The sequence below is a fragment of the Chiloscyllium punctatum genome, chromosome 4 (assembly GCF_047496795.1).
Source record: "Chiloscyllium punctatum isolate Juve2018m chromosome 4, sChiPun1.3, whole genome shotgun sequence".
Classification (NCBI taxonomy): Eukaryota; Metazoa; Chordata; class Chondrichthyes; order Orectolobiformes; family Hemiscylliidae; genus Chiloscyllium; species Chiloscyllium punctatum.
In genome coordinates, this window is record NC_092742.1 from 91,357,118 (window position 1) to 91,377,547 (window position 20,430).

Below are 20,430 nucleotides of genomic sequence, written 5' to 3' on the forward strand. Positions count from 1 at the left end.
CACTTACTCCTCACCTTAAACCTATATCCTCTGGTCTTAGACCGCAGGGAAAAGATTCTCGCTATCTACCCTGCCTATGCCTCTCATATAAAACCCATCCCCCACAACCAGCCTCCTCTGCTCCAAAGAAAACAAACCCAGCCTGTCCAGTCTCTCCTTGTAACAGCCCTCCATCCCAGGCAACATCCTGGTTGAAGCTCCTCTGCACCCCCTCCAGTGCAATCACGTCCTGCCGATAGAGTTATCCAATTAGCCGTGCTGCCTGGTTTCTTAGTCCCCTGAATGTTTTTCTCTCCTTTTAAGTACTTATCCAGTCCTCTAATTATTGGTTCCTGCTATCCATTTAGCCGGTACATTCTAGATCATAATGACTTGCTACTTTGAAAGACTTTTTCATCCCCTACCCTTTTGCTTCGTTTACTAATTATCTTAATTACGTTTCCTCTGTGTTTTTTCTTTGGCACTTAAACAATTTCTCCTTCTGTTAGCAACTGCGTCCAAATTGCCCTTCCCCGTCCGTGTTCTAAGGGTGGCACGGTGGCTCAGCGGTCAGCACTGCTGCCTCACAGCACCAGGGTCCCAGGTTCGATGCCGGCCTCAGGCGGCTGTCTGTGTGGAGTTTGCACATTCTCCCCGTGTCTGCGTGGGTTTCCTCCGGTTTCCTCCCACAGTCCAAAGATGTGCAGGTCAGGGTGAATTGGCCATGCTAAATTGCCCGTAGTGTTAGGTGCATTAGTCAGAGGGAAATGAGTCTGGGTGGGTTACTCTTCGGAGGGTCGGTGTGGACTGGTTGGGCCGAAGGGCCTGTTTCCACACTGTAGGGAATCTAATCTAAAAAAAAGCCCAGTTCAGTAGCCTCTTCATGTTAAAACCAAATTCCCTTCTGTGGGCCAGTTCCAGTGAATCAGCAGCATTGATTGGACATCCTTCCTGATGTGTGGCACTAACTATCATATACAACATTCTAGCTGAGGCCTAACTAGTGTTATCCATAGCAGGAAATCTTGAGTGACCATTGCACAGAGAAGTTTTATTTCAAAAAGTTGGTCACTTTCAGTGCTCAGGCACTTAAAAAGAAAGCCAAAAATAATATCTGCTGCTTTGAATCGAATTTATTAAATTGTTAGGTTAGCCTTGGATCTGGACAGTGATGTACAGTAGGTTCTGGATACAGCGCAATGGTTCCATTCTCATTCGATCTCACGTTATAAGAAAATCGTGCTGTAGCCGTGCCATTTAAATTAACGGGGGCCACAAGTAAGGAGAGTTGGCGTTCTACAAATAATGGTCTAAATTCTTCAATCGCGCTAAAACCAATTCGCTGTACCAGTCAGACCAGATGTCAGTTAGTGATGACCGATAACTTGATCCTCTTTTATAATACCAGAGCTGGGAGCCACAGTTTTCCCTGGCGTCAGCCTGCAGTTCGGTTGTGGTGGTTCTACTGAGGTGGTCTGATGCACTGGTGCCCTTGATCACTTGCCCTTTCAGAACAGAGTCATGTAACTTCTGCCCTGAGTCATGTAACACCCTGTTGGCTGGCACTTAATCAGCACCACCCATTCCAACAGGCTGGCAGGTAACAGGACTTCGACTGGAGAAAGCTGTAGCCTAATACCTTCGCTTTTGTACATTATGTCTCTCAATACAAAGCCAAGAATCCCATCTGCTTTTGTATCAGCCTTGCCATGTGTCCCTGCCACCTCGTGTTTGCTAGTTTTGTCCTTTTCGGCACCCGCTTTCACCAGCCTGCAAATCAGTCTCTATTCTTTCCCCTCATTCTTCCTACAAAAATGAATCATTTCACACTTATCCGCGAAATTTTTCATCTGCCATATGCCTGCCAATTCTCCGCCTTCCGGAAGGCTTTTATGATTCTGCGGGCGACGTTTCTGAGCTTTTGTTGCAAACGTTGGAAGCTTGTCTTACGTACACAGGTGCAGGTCACTGTACGTCGCAAACTGAGTGGCCCAGTGCTAGCACTGAAGAGCGAGCCTGCATGACCTTTGGGAAGATAGCACAGAGGCCTCTTTCAGTGTTAAATTTAGTGGTATGGGATATTGAAAAGCTATTATGCACAACAAACTCTTTCAGGGAAAGTTTGACCCCACTGTGATCTGTGGGGACACTGTGCGATGTCTCATTTTTGTTTCAGATTGTTGGCACCCCCCTTGTCCCTTTAATCCCACAGGCCTCGATTTTGCTGTCAAGCTCATTAAATAGTATTTTTCGACTCTATTATCTGAAAAAGATAATGTCCACACATTGTATCTTTTCCGATGAGGAAACTGCTGGGGCAGAGCACTTTGTCCAATCAAAAGTGACCTTGTCTAGACTGAAATGACTAAACTAGGATTGGTTGACTTGCAGGTTGAGTCTGTAGTTAAGAAAGCAAATGTAATGTTGTCTTTCATTTCAAGAGGGTAGGAATATAAAAACAGTGAAGTGCTACTGAGACTTTATAAATCTCTAGTTAGGCTCCGGTTCGAATATTGTGTCCAGTTTTGGGCCTCACACCTCAGAAAGAACATACTGGCAACTGGAGCGTGTCCAGCGGAGATTCACACGGATGATCCCTTGCACGTTAGACCTAACATACGGCTGAGAATCCTGGGATTGTATTCATTAGAGTTTAGAAGGTTGAGGGGAATACTAATAGAAACTTACAAGATAATGCATGGCTTAGAAAGGATGAACGCTGGGAAGTTGTTTCTGTCAGGCGGGGATACTAGGACCCGTGGGCACAGCCTTAGAATTAGAGGGGGTCAATTTAGAATGGAAATGAGGAGATATTTCTTCAGCCAGAGTGTGGAGGGCCTGTGGAATTCATTGCCACGGAGTGCAGTGGAGGCCGGGCATTGGGTGTCTTCAAGGCAGATTGAAAAATTCTTGATCTCGCAAGGAATGAAGGGATATGGGGGAGAGTGCAGGTAAGTGGAGTTGAAATGCCCATCGGCCATGATTGAATGGCGAAGTGGACTCGAGGGGCCGAATGGCCTTACTTCCACTCCTATTTCTTATGGTCTTACGGTCTTATGGTAGTTAACAAGATTTGCTGCATCTCCATGTTAACCCTGTGCAAACCGATCAGCACACTCTCCTCACGCTGTCTAAATTGTTGTTTCCTTCCTAAAACTGTTTTTTTTTCCGCATTTCAGTCCTGATGGGTGCAAGGCAAAGAGTTCTTGGCTTCATGTCACTTTTATTTTAGCAATGCTTGCATTCTGTACTGTTGAGCAATCACTTTACTAAATGTATTTTGAACTGTCGGAGACACGATACCACAATTTTCCACTTCAGCTACTACATTAATGAACTTAATTAAGCACACTTAGCTTTTTACACTTTCCCTTATTAAACCATATTATTGATAAACTGTCTCCTGATGCATTGGTCTTTTTCGTGCTGGGATCCTCAAAGTATTGGATATCAGAACACTTTCCCACCAATGGTCATTGGCTAACAGTCAGGAATGGGGAATCAGTGTCAATCCTCTTCTCCCATGCCCAATCCCTGCCTGGATCCTGCCATAGCTCTGAGATGCTCCGAGCTAGTAAGCTCTCGATCGGCTAGCCCAGCACGAGATGGGCTTTGGAACAGAGCGTTATGGGAACAGAAGGAGGCAGTTCAGCCCTTCAGGACTATTCTATCATTCGAATAGATCGTGACTGATCTCTCGCTGAATTCTCCACCTGTCAGAGGTCAGGAAGCTCATCGACAACAAAGTTATCAATCTGCATTTTGTTGTCCTCGAAAAGATTCCCTCCCCCTCACCTCTGCTTCTCTCTCACACACACACACTCAAAACAAGGCCTCAACAATTATGTTTGGGAAGAGTTTCAGATTCCTACTTCCTTTTGTGTGAGGAAGTGAGGAAGCCCTTCCTGACTTAGGAATAGGAACAGGAACAGGAGTAGGCCATTCAGCCTGACGAGCCTGTTCCACCATTGATCTGTGGCCTAACTCCACATGTGGGCCATATCCCATAATACTTCTGCTTAACAAAAGTTTATTTCAGATTTAACATTAACAGCTGATCCAGCACCCGCTGCCATTTGTGGAATAGAGTTCCAAACCTCTACCTCATTTCTCCTGGAAGCTCTGTCCCTAATTCTCAGCAGCTGCTCCCTCCTCTAGAATCTCCAACCAATGGAAATAGTTTATTGTTACCTCCTTCCCTGTTAACACCTTGAAGACTTTGCACAGGTCACCCATTAATCTTTGAAATTTGACAGCAACAGGCCTAATTTGTATCATCTCTCCTCATAAATCAGGCCTGACTGATTTACATTTAATTTTAAGCACATATTTCCTTCTGGACCCTACCACAACAGGAAGTCATTATTTTCCCTCTCTCTGTCCAAGCAACTGCTTTGACTCTAATCATGTCAACGCGGTCATTTTTTAACCTTCTCTGTACAAGGGAGTCCAAGCTATACTGGCTAGATACAACTTTGGCCTCTTTCTTCACAGGACTATGAGGAGATCTAACCCTTAGTACAACCTGGAGGGGGCCGGGCCAATCTTTGAGAATCCAGTTGTCTATAAAACCTACTATTGATCATAGAATCACAGACTCCCTACAGTGTGGAAATAGGCCCTTTGGCCCAACAAGTCCATACTGACCCTCTGAAGAGTAACCCACATAGACCCATTCACTGAACCTATTACTTTGCACTTACCCTGACGAATACACCTAACCTACACATCCCTGAACACTGTGGGCAATTTAGCATGGACAATTCACCTGACCTGCACACCTTTGGATTGTGGGAGGAAACTGGAGCACCCCGCAGGAAACCTACACAAACACAGGGAGAATGTGCAAACTCCACACAGACAGTGGCCCGATTCTGGAACTGAACCCAGGTCCCTGGCGCTGTGAGGGAGTGGTGCTAACCACTGAGCCACCGTTCTGCCCATTGATGTTCTTGTTCAGCAGATCCAGCTTGGTGGCCTGGTTTGGCTTATTCCTTGCCTTTTCTTATTTTGCCAGGGTTGGAGTTTGTGCTGAACCCCACCAACCTGACCGTGTCCCTGGGCCTGAACGCTCAGATACGATGTCGGCTGAAGGGGTTCACGGAGCCGCCATCCATCATCTGGGTGAAGGACGGCGAAGAGCTGCGCAGCGCGGATTTCATAAACATTCACGTCGGCGAGGACGAGTTTCTGAGCAACATCAGGTAATCCCACAGAAAACCTGGACCAGGATTCCCCCTGTCACTGGAGTGGATTAAAGCTCCTCTCCATGGAGTTGACTTGAAGGTGATGGTCCCACTGTACAGCCAAGAGGGGGATGGGAAGGGGAGGGGTTTAGTGCACTGTCAGAGAATCTTGGATGAAATATTAATTGTGCCCCGTTCCATTAATGTAGAAGATCTCGTGCTAATATGACAAAGGAGAGAATGCTTCTGTAGTGCTTTCTAATATTTAACTCTTATCCAACCTCCTTAAACCAGGTTCTCACTTATTAACTCATAACTGTCCTAGGAGCTTCCTAAGAGTAAATTAGAGTCATAGAGTCATACAGCATGGAAACAGACCCTTGGGTCCAACCTGTCCAGCCATGAGCCTAAACCAAATTAGGCCCACCAGCCTGCGCTTGGCCCATATCCCTCCAAACCTCTCCTATTCATGTACTTATCCAGGTATCTTTTCAATGTTGTATCCACGTCAACCGCTTCCTCTGGGAGTTCATTCCACACACACAACACGCTTTATGTAAAAACATTGCCCCTCATGTCCTTTTTAAAATCGTTCTCCTCTCACCTTAAAAATGTGCCCCAAGTCTTGAACTCCCCTACCCTCAGGAAAGGTCATCTGCCATTCACCTTACCTATACCGCTTTGGATTTTATAAACTTCTATAAGGTCACCCGTCAACTTCCTACGCTCCAGTGAAAAAAACGCCCCGGCCTCTCCAGCAACTCAAACCCTCCATTCCTGGCAACATAATAGTAAATTGTTTTCTGAACTCTCTCCAGCTTAATAATATCCTTCCTATAAACAGGGTGACTAGAACTGGACACTGTACTCCATTACAAATTGAGTGCATTGGTTCCTGTATTATATAATAGTGATAAACTTCAAAACTACTTCATTGCCAGGGAAGCACACCTGAGGGTGTGTAAGCTTCTGTAATCAGGGTTATCCAATACACAGCCCATGGGGTGTTTTGTATCTGGTCCACCGACTTCCAGGTGACTCACTTTACCAGATTGTAAAGCTTGAATTTCTCCCAGGACTTTCCTGACAGGATATTCCGATGTTGACGGTTAAAAGGAGAGTGTGGGTGCAGGGGTCGTATGTGTGCTGCAGGTTAGAATTTGGACAAAGGATTGGTTCTGGAAAATGGCCGCCATAAAGAAGGATGTGGTGGGGAGGAGGAGGAATGAGGAGAGAGAGAGAGAGAATGAAAGAGAGGGAGAGAGAGTTGGAAGAGAGAAGATGGAGAGAGAGAAAGACAGAGATGGTCAGAGATGGAATGGGACAGAGGAGAAAGAGGTAGGCAGGTGGGACGTAGAAGAGAGAGAAGCAAGGACGGAGGGGGAGACATTGGGACAGAGCAGGAAAGTGGGGGCAGAGAGAAAGAGAGAGATGGGGAAAGAGGAAGGTGGAGATGAACAGAGAGAGAGATGAGGGGGACAGAGAAAAGTGGGTGGAGAGAGAGGCTGGGATGAGAGATTGGCGCAAGGGAGAAAGAGGGGACTTGGGAGAGATTGGAGGGGAGTGAGTCAGCATTAGCTCCCCACACATATGATGGCCCCACCCTCCCTAATGGATCCAGCAGTCAGCATTCTGCACCCCTCCCCCCACCCCGCCAACCCCAAGGTCTTATACCTCCCCTGTCACCTCCAGAGCCCCTCAACCAAAGTAACACTGGCCCCATCGATGGAGAAAAGGCAGGAAAATGGCCCCTTGCTAGGAAGATTGGAGAGCCCCAGTGGTGCACAAATACAAATCTTTCTTACTGTGCTAATACCTGTCAGAGTTAGACATCAGCTTGTCACTAGAGCTATAGCTAAGGCCAATGAGTCTGGTTCCAGGGGCTTTGGGAAATCATTGTACTCCAGTGTGGTGGGTCAGTCCATTCTTCCCCCCACCCACCCACCCACCCACTTGACTAAAGCGTCCATAGCAACTTCCCAATTTGTCAGGGAACCTGTAAAGCAGAGGCCTGTCATCATCACTGGGGAGAGAAACTGAGTTCACGTTTCGAGTCCCCAGTGACTCCTCTTCACAAATACGTTCCTTAACAGTATTTTAAAACCGCACTTGATGGAATCCTGAAGTCATGAATCAGCGAAGATTAATGGCACAGAGAGAGGTCACTTGGCCCATTGTGTCACTGTCAGCTGATACCCAGCCTGATCCTGGTTGGACCGTTATTTCCTGGGGATTATGGGACTTCAGGTGCAGATCCGAACACCTTTTCAAATGAGCTGAGGGTTTCTGTCTCTACTCCCCTTTCAGGCCCCCACTACCCACTGTGGGGGGGGGGCATCATTTTCCCCCTCTTCTCTCTAATCTTTCTCCTGAGCGTTTCAAATCAATGACCGTCTACTCACTGATCTATCCGCTCAGGGATATTGGCCCTTCTGGATCTCTCAACGCAGATCCTAAAGCTGTCCTCAAAAGGCGAAACTTTGCTAGTCTTTTAATCCAAGGGACCTTGGTCGGGTGTGATCTCAAACATTGCCCAGGGCATTTTGACCTGGGCAGGAAGTGGACCAGGTTTGATCCTGGCACCAGCCATTGCCTGCTATCTGCTGGTTGGCACTTACCACCTGAGTGGCCGTGATCCTCAAATGGTCAGGGGGCATGAAGTTCAATTGCTGGCATGACCCTGACCTTGAGCTCAGGCCACTTGGTCCGGCTTTCTGATTGAACTCTGCCCGGCCTGTGTGGCTCTGTTTCGCAGAGTCAGAATCCCGACAGAAAGGAGAAAAGCACACACAAAAAAATTGGATTGTGTGTTGTCTCTTTGAATGAAGTCGATGATGTTACTTCGATAGTTGAACCAAAAAAAAAAGCTGGTTTGCCGTCAGGTTGACGACGCCAAATCTCTGCTTCTCTCTTTCATCAGGTTGGTGGATGTGCAGCAGACAGACATGGGCTGGTATTGGTGTGTGGCGACTGTGAACGGTGTTCATACCAACTCCAAGAAGGCATTTCTGGCTGTGGAAGGTGAGGAAGGAAATACAAATGTTGTCCTGGGCAAGGGAGAGGCAGTCAGCCTGTGTCGGGCTTTGTCAAAGCGGATTTGAGATTGGGAGATAGGGACGGTGCCTAGTGGTGTCAGAGTGCTGGCTTCATGCATATTGGCCAGATTTCAGCTCGGATAATCATACAAGGCTTAAAAAAAAAACATAGAAACAACGAAGATCGCAGTAGGAGGAGGCCACTCGGCCTCAAGCCTGCTCAGCCATGCACCATGACTGTCCAACTCAATAGCCTAATCCTGCTTTCTCCCTATAACCTTTGATCCTGTTCACCCCAAATGCGATATCGAGCCTCCTCTTGAAGACATTCAATGTTTTGGCATCAACTGCTTCCTGTGGCAATGAATTTCACAGGCCCACCACTCTTTTTGGGTGAAGGAATGTCTCTTCATCTCTGTCCTCAATGGTCAACCCCAAATCCTCAGACTGTGACCCCTGGTTCTGGATGCACCCACCATCGGGAACATCCTCCCTGCACCCACCCTAGTCCTGTCTGGTCCTGTTAGAAGTTTATAAGTCTCGATGAGATTTCCCCCCCACCTCATTCATCTGAACTTCAGTGAAAACAGTCCTAACCTCGTCAATCCCTCCTCATACATCAGTGGACAATGTTGTAAGGCTCCCATCTGGGATAATGGTGCTGGGTTCAGGAAACTGGAAATTGCAGGGTTTTTATCGAAAGTAATTGTCGGGGGCGAGTGGTATATGATACTCACACTTTATTGTTTACAGGGAGAGATCAGTGAGTAGCATTTAGGCAAATGGTCATTGTATATATCTGAGGTGGTAGACATTACAAGATCAGTATTAAACATCAGTGTGGGTGCATACTAACAATTGTCATTTGGAATAACGATTCTGTCTGTTTGAAAGTTGGGTGGTAAATTCAGGACAGGTACCTGCAGACAGTAGAGTATCAGTGTTATTTCTTGGGAGAGCTCCTATATTTAGGACTTAAATACTTGATCTATGACAAGTTTTCTTTTTTTCTCTCCCATTAGGTCTTCCATACATTACAGTGCAGCCACAGGACACCATTGTGTTTAAAAATACACCCTTCAACTTGACATGTGCTGCTATTGGAAGGCCAGAGCCGACCGAGATTGTGTGGATGATGGGAGACGTGTTAGTTGAAGGAACAAGAAAAGAATCCCCTTCTGTGCTGACCCTTAAAGGTACGTCGTGTGAGTATCATCTACATTATAGTCACTTAATGTTAGTTGTTGGTTATAATGTTAGTGCTTCCAAGCTCTCCGAATGCTAGGGACATTGTCTCACTGGGAGTTTGTCACTGTATCGATAGTGAACTGTCTCACTGGGTGTTTGTCACTGTATCAACAGTGAACTGTGTCACTGGGAGTTTGTCTCTGTATCGATGGTGAACTGTCTCACTGGGAGTTTATCTCTGTATTGATAGTGAACTGTCTCATTGGGAGTTTGTCTCTGTATCGATAATGAACTGTCTCAGTGGGAGTTTGTCTCTGTATCGATAATGAACTGTCTCATTGGGAGTTTGTCTCTGTATCGATAATGAACTGTCTCAGTGGGAGTTTGTCTCTGTATCAATGGTGAACTGTCTCAGTGGGAGTTTGTCTCTGTATCGATAGTGAACTGTCTCACTGGGAGTTTGTCTCTGTATCGATAATGAACTGTCTCATTGGGAGTTTGTCTCTGTATCGATAGTGAACTGTCTCAGTGGGAGTTTGTCTCTGTATCGATGGTGAACTGTCTCACTGGGAGTTTGTCTCTGTATCGATGGTGAACTGTCTCATTGGGAGTTTGTCTCTGTATCGATAGTGAACTGTCTCACTGGGAGTTTGTCTCTGTATCGATGGTGAACTGTCTCAGTGGGAGTTTGTCTCTGTATCGATAGTGAACTGTCTCATTGGGAGTTTGTCTCTGTATCGATGGTGAACTGTCTCATTGGGAGTTTGTCTCTGTATCGATAATGAACTGTCTCACTGGGAGTTTGTCTCTGTATCGATAATGAACTGTCTCATTGGGAGTTTGTCTCTGTATCGATAGTAAACTGTCTCACTGGGAGTTTGTCTCTGTATCGATGGTGAACTGTCTCACTGGGAGTTTGTCTCTGTATCGATGGTGAACTGTCTCACTGGGAGTTTGTCTCTGTATCGATAATGAACTGTCTCATTGGGAGTTTGTCTCTGTATCGATAGTAAACTGTCTCAGTGGGAGTTTGTCTCTGTATCGATAGTGAACTGTCTCACTGGGAGTTTGTCTCTGTATCGATAGTGAACGTTCTCATTGGGAGTTTGTCTCTGTATCGATGGTGAACTGTCTCAGTGGGAGTTTGTCTCTGTATTGATAGTGAACTGTCTCACTGGGAGTTTGTCTCTATATCGATGGTGAACTGTCTCAGTGGGAGTTTGTCTCTGTATCGATGGTGAACTGTCTCACTGGGAGTTTGTCTCTATATCGATGGTGAACTGTCTCAGTGGGAGTTTGTCTCTGTATCGATGGTGAACTGTCTCACTGGGAGTTTGTCTCTATATCGATGGTGAACTGTCTCAGTGGGAGTTTGTCTCTGTATCGATGGTGAACTGTCTCACTGGGAGTTTGTCTCTATATCGATGGTGAACTGTCTCACTGGGAGTTTGTCTCTATATCGATGGTGAACTGTCTCACTGGGAGTTTGTCTCTGTATCGATAGTGAACTGTCTCACTGGGAGTTTGTCTCTGTATCGATGGTGAACTGTCTCACTGGGAGTTTGTCTCTGTATCGATAATGAACTGTCTCATTGGGAGTTTGTCTCTGTATCGATAGTGAACTGTCTCACTGGGAGTTTGTCTCTGTATCGATAGTGAACTGTCTCACTGGGAGTTTGTCTCTGTATCGATGGTGAACTGTCTCACTGGGAGTTTGTCTCTGTATCGATGGTGAACTGTCTCATTGGGAGTTTGTCTCTGTATCGATGGTGAACTGTCTCACTGGGAGTTTGTCTCTGTATCGATAATGAACTGTCTCATTGGGAGTTTGTCTCTGTATCGATGGTGAACTGTCTCATTGGGAGTTTGTCTCTGTATCGATGGTGAACTGTCTCATTGGGAGTTTGTCTCTGTATCGATAGTGAACTGTCTCATTGGGAGTTTGTCTCTGTATCGATAGTGAACTGTCTCACTGGGAGTTTGTCTCTGTATCGATGGTGAACTGTCTCACTGGGAGTTTGTCTCTGTATCGATGGTGAACTGTCTCACTGGGAGTTTGTCTCTGTATCGATGGTGAACTGTCTCATTGGGAGTTTGTCTCTGTATCGATGGTGAACTGTCTCATTGGGAGTTTGTCTCTGTATCGATAGTGAACTGTCTCACTGGGAGTTTGTCTCTGTATCGATGGTGAACTGTCTCACTGGGAGTTTGTCTCTGTATCGATGGTGAACTGTCTCACTGGGAGTTTGTCTCTGTATCGATGGTGAACTGTCTCATTGGGAGTTTGTCTCTGTATCGATGGTGAACTGTCTCAGTGGGAGTTTGTCTCTGTATCGATGGTGAACTGTCTCATTGGGAGTTTGTCTCTGTATCGATAGTGAACTGTCTCACTGGGAGTTTGTCTCTGTATCGATAATGAACTGTCTCATTGGGAGTTTGTCTCTGTATCGATGGTGAACTGTCTCACTGGGAGTTTGTCTCTGTATCGATGGTGAACTACCTCACTGGGAGTTTGTCTCTGTATCGATAATGAACTGTCTCATTGGGAGTTTGTCTTCTGTATCGATAATGAACTGTCTCAGTGGGAGTTTGTCTCTGTATCGATGGTGAACTGTCTCATTGGGAGTTTGTCTCTGTATCGATAATGAACTGTCTCAGTGGGAGTTTGTCCCTGTATCGAGAGTGAACTGTCTCCCTGGCTGTTTTCACTGTAGCGATCGTGAACTATCCCACCAGGAGTTTGTCTCTGCATTGATTGTGAACTGTGTCAGTATTGATCACACTAACTGTCAATGTGTTGACATTAGCCCGGGGAGGTCAGCGTGTCGATATTTTACTTACTCAATGAGTTGAGTACAGTCCCAGTGTATCATCGTCTCTAATTGTTAGTGTATCCCAGCATTGGCCTCTGACACTCTCGGGGGAATGCGGTGTTAATCCGTTGTTGTTGGGCTGTTTGGATGAAATTTGATGATTGCATTGGAATCATCTCTCAGATCCCTTGAATGGCAGTTGATGACAGCATTGCTGCAGTGCCCTTTGCTCTCTGAGTGGGATTTATGGCTGGGTCAGTGGGCATCCTTCAATCAATACCTTCTTTCCGATAAGATTGTCCTGGGCTGGGATTAGAACCCACCCGTGTCACCCAAATGAATAAGCAATTGTGTGTTCGGAGCTGTCGGCATTTTGCTGTGTGTTCTGGCAGTAAGACATTTGGCACTGGTTGGGCTGTGTTCACACAGGGTACCATCCCAGCTGGATCGTGGGGAGGGGTGTGTTCCTTTGTGGCTGAGGATGGTGGGTTTTGTGGCGACGAGGCTGTTAAGAAATGCCAATGCTGCCCGCCTGATGTGGCACCAGTTGTATTTTCCAATCAATTCCCTTTCCTGAAGTCAACAGGAGCTCTCCTCCTTCCACTTGCCCCATTGAGAGCCGATTAGATTAACATGCTCCGAGAGTGCTCCAGCTTGAAGCCAGCAGGTTACAGCTCGCGTTGCTGCTCGTTTGTGAACTGCTTCGTGAATATATTTGCTGATCTACATTTTTTTTTGCCGCAAAGCAGCTGTCAGCAGCTTCCTCCCCCGCCTGGCCACCACCCTGTCCCCCCCTTGCCAGCCACACTCCTTCTGACAGAGCTGCGCAAGCTCAATGCGTTTGGAGGAAGGTTTCTTGTAACTGCTGGCCCCGGGGCTTATTGCCAGAACACCACGGTTTGCAGCTTCCGCACGTGCCTGGAGACCCGAACATGCTGTGCAAGGCTCAGAGACAGAATTCGGCGTGAACAAACACACACGCAATTTAATTCCATGCAAACAATTCATATAACAGGGTACGCACACAGACTGGAATCGATTCAAGGGGTTTGGATGGTTTCTGTATAGAATAATGGATACCAGAGAGTGAGCTGCAGGCTGGAATCTAATTGAGGGGTTCAGATGGTTCCTATATTGAATAATGGATCCACTCGCTCTCCATGTTGAGAGACCACTGTTTGAAACAGAACTTGTTGACTGTGGCCTGCAGTGGCCCGTACTATGCCTGCCTGTGAGTGTGGGTTATCCAGCCTGGGGCTTCCATTTGCCCAGAGGCTGTCGATTCCCCTGTTGAACTTGCCAGTGTAAGAGCTAACGATAGAAACAGCCCATCCAGAAGTCACATCAGGAAAGAATTCCTTGTGTAGAGCGTGGTAGAAATCTGAGAGTCACAGAGATGTACAGCATGGAGATAGACCCTTTGGTCCAACCCGTCCATGCCGACCAGATATCCCAACCCAATCTAGTCTCACCTGCCAGCACCCTCCAAACCCTTCCTATTCATGTACCCATCCAAATGCCTCTTAAATGTTGCAATTGTACCAGCCTCCACCACTTCCTCTGGCAGCTCATTCCATACACGTACCACCCTCTGAGTGAAAATGTTGCCCCTTAGGTCCCTTTTAAATTTTTCCCCCTCTCACCTTCAACCTATGCCCTCTAGTTCTGGATTCCCCCACCTCAGAGAAAAGACTTTGCCAATTTACCCTATCCATGCCCCTCATAATTTTATAAACCTCTATAAGGTCACCCCTCAGTCTCCGACGATCCAGGGAAAACAGCCCCAGCCTGTTCAGTCTCTCCCTATAGCTCAGACCCTCCAACCCTGGCAACATCCTTGTAAATCTTTTCTGAACCCTTTCAAGTTTCACATCATCTCTCCGAGTCACTTCCCACAAAAGCAATATGGCTGCCGGGGACTTAACTGGAGACGCAAAGACTGAGGTGAATGGGTTTTGGTATTGTTGAGGTATTGAAGGAGGCGGAGGAAAAGGGTTTAAATGCAGTTGAGGTCACATGGTCAGACGACAGGCAGAGCACATGGCGTAGACTTCTCCTGTTCCTCTCATACTGACCGTATTGGCCTACCTCAGCCTCAGCTGGAACTGGCCACTTCCCAGACTTTCCTGATTTACCGTGGTATCTCAGTCTGTCCCTGATACAAAACCAACCCACCGGCCAGCTTCTCCCTCCCTTTGTCTCTTCGGTTGGGGACGTGTGATGGGATTGGGCGAAGGTCTTTTAATCGTTGAGTGTAACGCCCTGTCTGTGTGCCCTCTCTGCCCGCAGGAATTGAAAGACCGACCACCTTCACTTGTGAAGCACGCAACTCGAAGGGCGTAGCTGTTTCTAGGACAGCTAGCGTCAAAGTCAAAGGTCAGTCCACAATGGCACCGCCTGCAATTCCTGCCTGTCAAACTCTTTATCCATCCTCTGCTCCTTATTCCAGTGCCCTCCTGAACCAACCTTCATACAACTGAGTTCATCAAATACCCTTGTTACCTCCCATCTCCACACTGGCAGCAAGTGCTGTGTTTACCTGTCAGCCTGTACTCCCAGGGTTACATTGGCTCCCACTCTGATCAATACCTGAATTTTAAATTGTGACCTCCCTGCCCTTCCCTATCTGTGTAATCTCCCCAACCGTCCAATGCTCTCCTCGTGCAACCCCCTCCCCAACTTTAATGGGTCTCATCTTTCCAGGCTGTGGCCTTCCCGCCCTCAGTTTCTGGAACTGACTCCATTCAACGTTTTGTTCCTTTAAGATGTTCCTCTTTTTCTCTCCCCTCCCCCACCCCCCACTCCTCACCTCTTTCTCCCCCACCACCCCTCGCCTCTTTCACCCCACCACCCCTCGCCTCTTTCACCCCCATCCCTCTTTCTCTCCTCCCCACCCCTCTTTCTCCCCCCACACCCCTCGCCTCTTTCTCCCCCTACCCCTCTTTCACCCCCCCACCCCTCTTTCTCACCCCCCACCCCTCTTTCTCTCCCCCCACCCCTCTTTCTCACCCCACCCCTCGCCTATTTCACCCCCATCCCTCTTTCTCCCCTCCCCACCCCTCTTTCTATCCTCCAGCCCTCGCCTCTTTCTCCCCCCACACCTCGCCTCTTTCTCCCCCCACCCCTCGCCTCTTTCTACCCCCACCCCTCTTCCTCCCCCCCACCCCACCTTCTCTCCCCCCACCCCTCTTTCTCTCCCCCCATCCCTCGTCTCTTTCTCTCCCCCACCCCTCCCCTCCCCTCTTTCTCTCCCCCACCCCTCCCCTCTTTCTCTCCCCCACCTCTCCCCTCTTTCTCTCCCCCACCTCTCCCCTCTTTCTCTCCCCCACCCCTCCCCTCTTGCTCTCCCCCACCCCTCCCTCTCTCCCCCCACCCCTCACCTCTTTCTCTCCCCCCACCCCTCCCTCTCTCCCCCCACCCCTCACCTCTTTCTCTCCCCCCACCCCTCACCTCTTTCTCTCCCCCACCCCTCTTTCTCTCCCCCCACCCCTCGCCTCTTTCTCTCCCCCCCACCCCTCACCTCTTTCTCTCCCCCCACCCCTCTTTCTCTCCCCTCCACCCCTCTTTCTCCCCCTCCACCCCTCCCCTCTTTCTCTCCCCCACCCATCCCTCTCCCCCCCATCCCTCCCCTCTTTCTCTCCCCCACCCCTCACCTCTTTCTCTCCCCCCACCCCTCACCTCTTTCTCTCCCCCACCCCTCTTTCTCTCCCCCCACCCCTCGCCTCTTTCTCTCCCCCCCCACCCCTCACCTCTTTCTCTCCCCCCCACCCCTCACCTCTTTCTCTCCCCCACCCCTCACCTCTTTCTCTCCCCCCACCCCTCTTTCTCTCCCCTCCACCCCTCCCCTCTTTCTCTCCCCCACCCCTCCCTCTCCCCCACCCCTCCCCTCCTTCTCTCCCCCACCCCTCCCCTCTTTCTCTCCCCCACCCCTCCCTCTCCCCTCTTTCTCTCCCCCACCCCTCCCTCTGCCCCCCCACCCCTCCCCTCCCCTCTTTCTCTCCCCCACCCCTCCCTCTGCCCCCCCACCCCTCCCCTCCCCTCTTTCTCTCCCCCACACCTCCCCCTGCCCCCCACCCCTCCCCTCCCCTCTTTCTCTCCCCCACCCCTCCCCTCCCCTCTTTCTCTCCCCCACCCCTCCCCTCCCCTCTTTCTCTCCCCCACCCCTCCCCTCTTTCTCTCCCCCACCCCTCCCCTCTTTCTCTCCCCCACCCCTCCCCTCCTTCTCTCCCCCACCCCTCCCCTCTTTCTCTCCCCCTCCCCCCTTTCTCCCCCCCCCAACCCTCCCCCCTTTCTCCCCCCCCACCCCTCCCCCCTTTCTCCCCCCCCACCCCTCCCCCCTTTCTCCCCCCCCACCCCTCCCCCCTTTCTCCCCCCCACCCCTCCCCCCTTTCTCCCCCCCCACCCCTCGCCCCTTTCTCCCCCCCCACCCCTCGCCCCTTTCTTCCCCCCCACCCCTCGCCCCTTTCTCCCCCCCCACCCCTCGCCCCTTTCTCCCCCCCCTCCCCTCCCCCTTTCTCCCCCCCCTCCCCTCCCCCTTTCTCCCCACCTCCCCTCCCCCCTTTCTCCCCACGTCCCCTCCCCCCTTTCTCCCCACCTCCCCTCCCCCCTTTCTCCCCACCTCCCCTCCCCCCTTTCTCCCCACCTCCCCTCCCCTCCCCCCCTCTCTCCCCCCTTTCTCCCCCCCTCCTCTCACCTCTTTCTCCCCCCCGCCCCTCTTTCTTCCCCTCACCCCTTTCTCCCCCCACCCCTTTCTCCCCACCCCCACCCATTTCTCCCCCCCCACCCCTTGCCTCTTTCTCCCCCCCCATCCCTTGCCTCTTTCTCCACCCCCACCCCTTGCCTCTTTCTCCCCCCCCACCCCTTGCCTCTTTCTCCCCCCCCACCCCTTGCCTCTTTCTCCCCCCCCACCCCTTGCCTCTTTCTCCCCCCCACCCCTTTCTCTCCACCCCCATCTTCCCACCCCCACTCCTTTCTCCCCCCCCACTCCTTTCTCCCCCCCCCACCCATTTCTCCCCCCCACCCCTCGCTCCTTTCTCCCCTTTCTCCCCCCCACCCCTTGCCTCTTTCTCCCCCCCACCCCTTTCTCTCCACCCCCATCTCCCCACCTCCACCCCTTTCTCCCCCCCCACCCCTTGCCCCTTTCTCCCCCCCCACCCCTTGCCCCTTTCTCCCCCCCCACACCTTTCTTCCCCCCACACCTTTCTTCCCCCCATCTCCCCACCCCCACCCCTTGCCCCTTTCTCCCCCCCTTGCCCCTTTCTCCCCCCCTTTCTCCTCCCCCCCCCTTTCTCTCCCCCCCCCTTCTCTCCCCCCCCCTTTCTCTCCCCCCCTCTCCTCCCCCCCCCTTTCTCCCCACCCCCCCCCTTTCTCCCCACCCCCATCTCCTCCCCCCACCCCCAGCCCCTTTCTTCTCCCCCCCCCCCCCTTTGCCACTTTCTCCCCCCCCCCCACTTTGCCACTTTCTCCCCCCCCCCCACTTTGCCACTTTCTCCCCCCCCCCCACTTTGCCACTTTCTCCCCCCCCCCCACTTTGCCACTTTCTCCCCCCCCCACTTTGCCACTTTCTCCCCCCCCCCCCACTTTGCCACTTTCTCCCCCCCCCACTTTGCCACTTTCTCCCCCCCCCACTTTGCCACTTTCTCCCCCCCCCCCCTTGCCACTTTCTCCCCCCCCCCCCCCCCCCCTATTTAAGAGAGAGAACGTTTTGCTGTTGCTTTGTGAGTCGTGGTAACTGTTGGTCATGTGGTTTTAATTGGAGACCGTTAATGCATGTCCCTCTTTAAGGGGGAACTGCCCTGTTTAGGGGGGGGGAAGGCTGTCTCGGTAACAGTGTGCAGTTCAGTCCATCGTGGTCCTTCAGGCTGCCTGATGTGTTTCGAGGACAGTCACACCGAAGAGTGAGGTGCTGCATGATTTCCAAGCACATGCAGTGAAAATCCACTCTAGTTCTGTCCTTTTCAATCCAATGAGCAGACACATTCTGGATGCGGAGTATTGGGTAGAGCCTCTGTTCTGGGGGGCACTGTGGTTGGGCCATCATCACCCCCATGATACACTCGCTGGGCAGGGGAGTTGCATTGGCACCACGATCCGAGGCCCGTTCCTTGCCTCTTGCTGTGCACCAATTGTTGTTTCTTGTTCAGTCCTGCCAGCCAAGCCCATCACGGTGAGAGTTAGCAACGAGACTGCCACCAACGCCAGCATCAGTTGGACTGTCACCTTCGATGGCTTCTCGAAGCTGCAGAACTGCACAGCTCAGGTACGTTCAGACACGCCCCGCAGCAGAGCTCAGATAAAACTGGTTCCCTTTGGACGTAATGGGTGATGTCACCTGCTGACACATTGTTAAGATCAGGTGAGTTAGAAAGCAAGCTGATCCCTTCTTTACATAGAACGGTGCAGATTAAAAAAAACACCACAACCATTCAGAGCAACCGGTTGATGTGATCATAAGATTAGATTAGATTCCCTACAGTGTGGAAACAGGCCCTTCGGCCCAACAAGTCCTCACCGACCCTCCGAAGAGAAACCCACCCCCCTCTATTTACCCCTGACTAATCCACCTAGCACTACGGGCAACTTAGCATGGCCAATTCACCTGGCCTGCACATCTTTGGACAGTGGGAGGAAACCCACATAGACCCAGGGAGATCGTACAAACTCCACACAGGAAGCCCCCTAAGGTGGGAATTGAACCCTGGTCCCGAGCGCTGTGAGGTAGCAGTGCTAACCACTGAGCCATCATGTCACCCACTTTACTCCCACCTCACTTTGTCAAACTTTACTCAAAATATCCTGACACTCCAGACTCCTTTGAATATTTCACTTGTTTCCCCCTTAAACCTATTCACTCCCGTGGTAATGAGTTCCACATTGCTACCCTCCCACCCCCCACCCCCACCCCACCCCCCCCACCCCCCCATCCCCACCGCCCGAGCAACAGAATTACAGAATTGTTATGGTGCATCAGAGGCCATCATGAACAAATTCCTGTTAGATTCTCACTGTGTTAATTAGTGAGTCTTTTAGAAATGTCATTCAACGTTGCCCTGTTTAACAGCGCTTTGATTTAGCGCCATTAAGTTCAGAGAATCTGTAACCTCGTGTAACACATCGGACTCACTTTATTGTCACTCGCAATGTGCCTCGCAGCGCCTCCCCCTGCCTGACCCTTGGAGGTGCACCTCCAGTGTCGCCAGTTTCAAAATGGCCCCCTGCCTGCTTGCCTCTTCTAGAACATTCAGTCCCTAGCCTGGACAACAGCTCGTCAATCACTCATTTGGGCTCGGGAACAAGGATTTTCCAATCCGCGAGCCCTTTGCCTCTGTCGGATTTTCAGGCAGGCGGTGTTTCTTCCGCCGCAGTGTGGGAGTGCAGCCTGTAGTTGTTGTCTCCTGAGCGTCAGTGCCCACGTTCTCCCCGCTCCCAGCCTGCCGAGTGTGGAAGCTGCTATTGGCTCGGAGTTAAAAACCCAGCTGCAGCTACTGCTCCTCAAAGGAGCAGGGTCTTACCTCACACGGGAAGCTCTTGGACAAGTCAGGGGTCAGGAGCTTCTGCAGTGACGCTAGTATCTGTTTATTTTGTCGTGAATGCTACGTGCATTCTGATAGTTTTGCCTTTCTGTTTTCTTTATAATCTTGCTTGTTGGTGTACTCTGAGGTTTGTTTTCCCTCTCTGCTCCTTCCTGCCATCTCTAACCCTCGTTTCCCACAATCCTGTTCTCCTCTCCGACCTTGTCTCTATTCTTTGATATACCCCACATCATTCCCTCGCCCACGCTAGTTTAATATATTCTCACTTTCCCCGATTTCTGTGGTTTGCAAGATCATGTGGCGATTGTCCCAAAGGTACATCCTGCTTTTGCCCCTGAATTGGAATCCAATACCAGTGTTTGAGCTACACTTTAATCTCTTTTAATTTGATGTACCCTGCGCCAACTTGCACAAGACTGAGCTAATGATCCAGAGATTATAAATGCTGCAGTGTTGCTTTCCATTTTGTGTTGCATTTGACATGCTCTATATGCTGAGCCCCTCAACCTAGACCATTGGTATCTACGTGAACCACAACAGGTGGACCGCTCCCAGACCCTGGCATCGGGAAGGCAACACAGTTGCCTCGACCCTTGCTCTTCGTTGCCTCCTAGTGTCTGCGTGGGTTCCTTCAGGCTGCTCCGGTTTCCTCCCACAATCCAAAGATGTGCACATTAGGTGGATTGGCCTAAATTGC

The 20,430-nt window shown here is 50.3% G+C and overlaps 1 protein-coding gene across 3 annotated transcripts in view; it reads left to right on the forward strand.

Annotated features, from left to right (window-relative positions):
* tyro3 (TYRO3 protein tyrosine kinase) overlaps nucleotides 1-20,430 on the forward strand; it is a 98,166-nt gene that overhangs the window by 19,249 nt on the left and 58,487 nt on the right. For all 3 annotated transcript variants that reach the window (XM_072569289.1, XM_072569290.1, XM_072569291.1), the window contains exons 2-6: nucleotides 4,997-5,183; nucleotides 8,086-8,186; nucleotides 9,223-9,396; nucleotides 14,491-14,577; nucleotides 18,345-18,460. In XM_072569289.1, coding sequence (XP_072425390.1) covers nucleotides 4,997-5,183; nucleotides 8,086-8,186; nucleotides 9,223-9,396; nucleotides 14,491-14,577; nucleotides 18,345-18,460 — 665 coding nt within the window. The remainder of the gene's footprint in view (nucleotides 1-4,996; nucleotides 5,184-8,085; nucleotides 8,187-9,222; nucleotides 9,397-14,490; nucleotides 14,578-18,344; nucleotides 18,461-20,430) is intronic.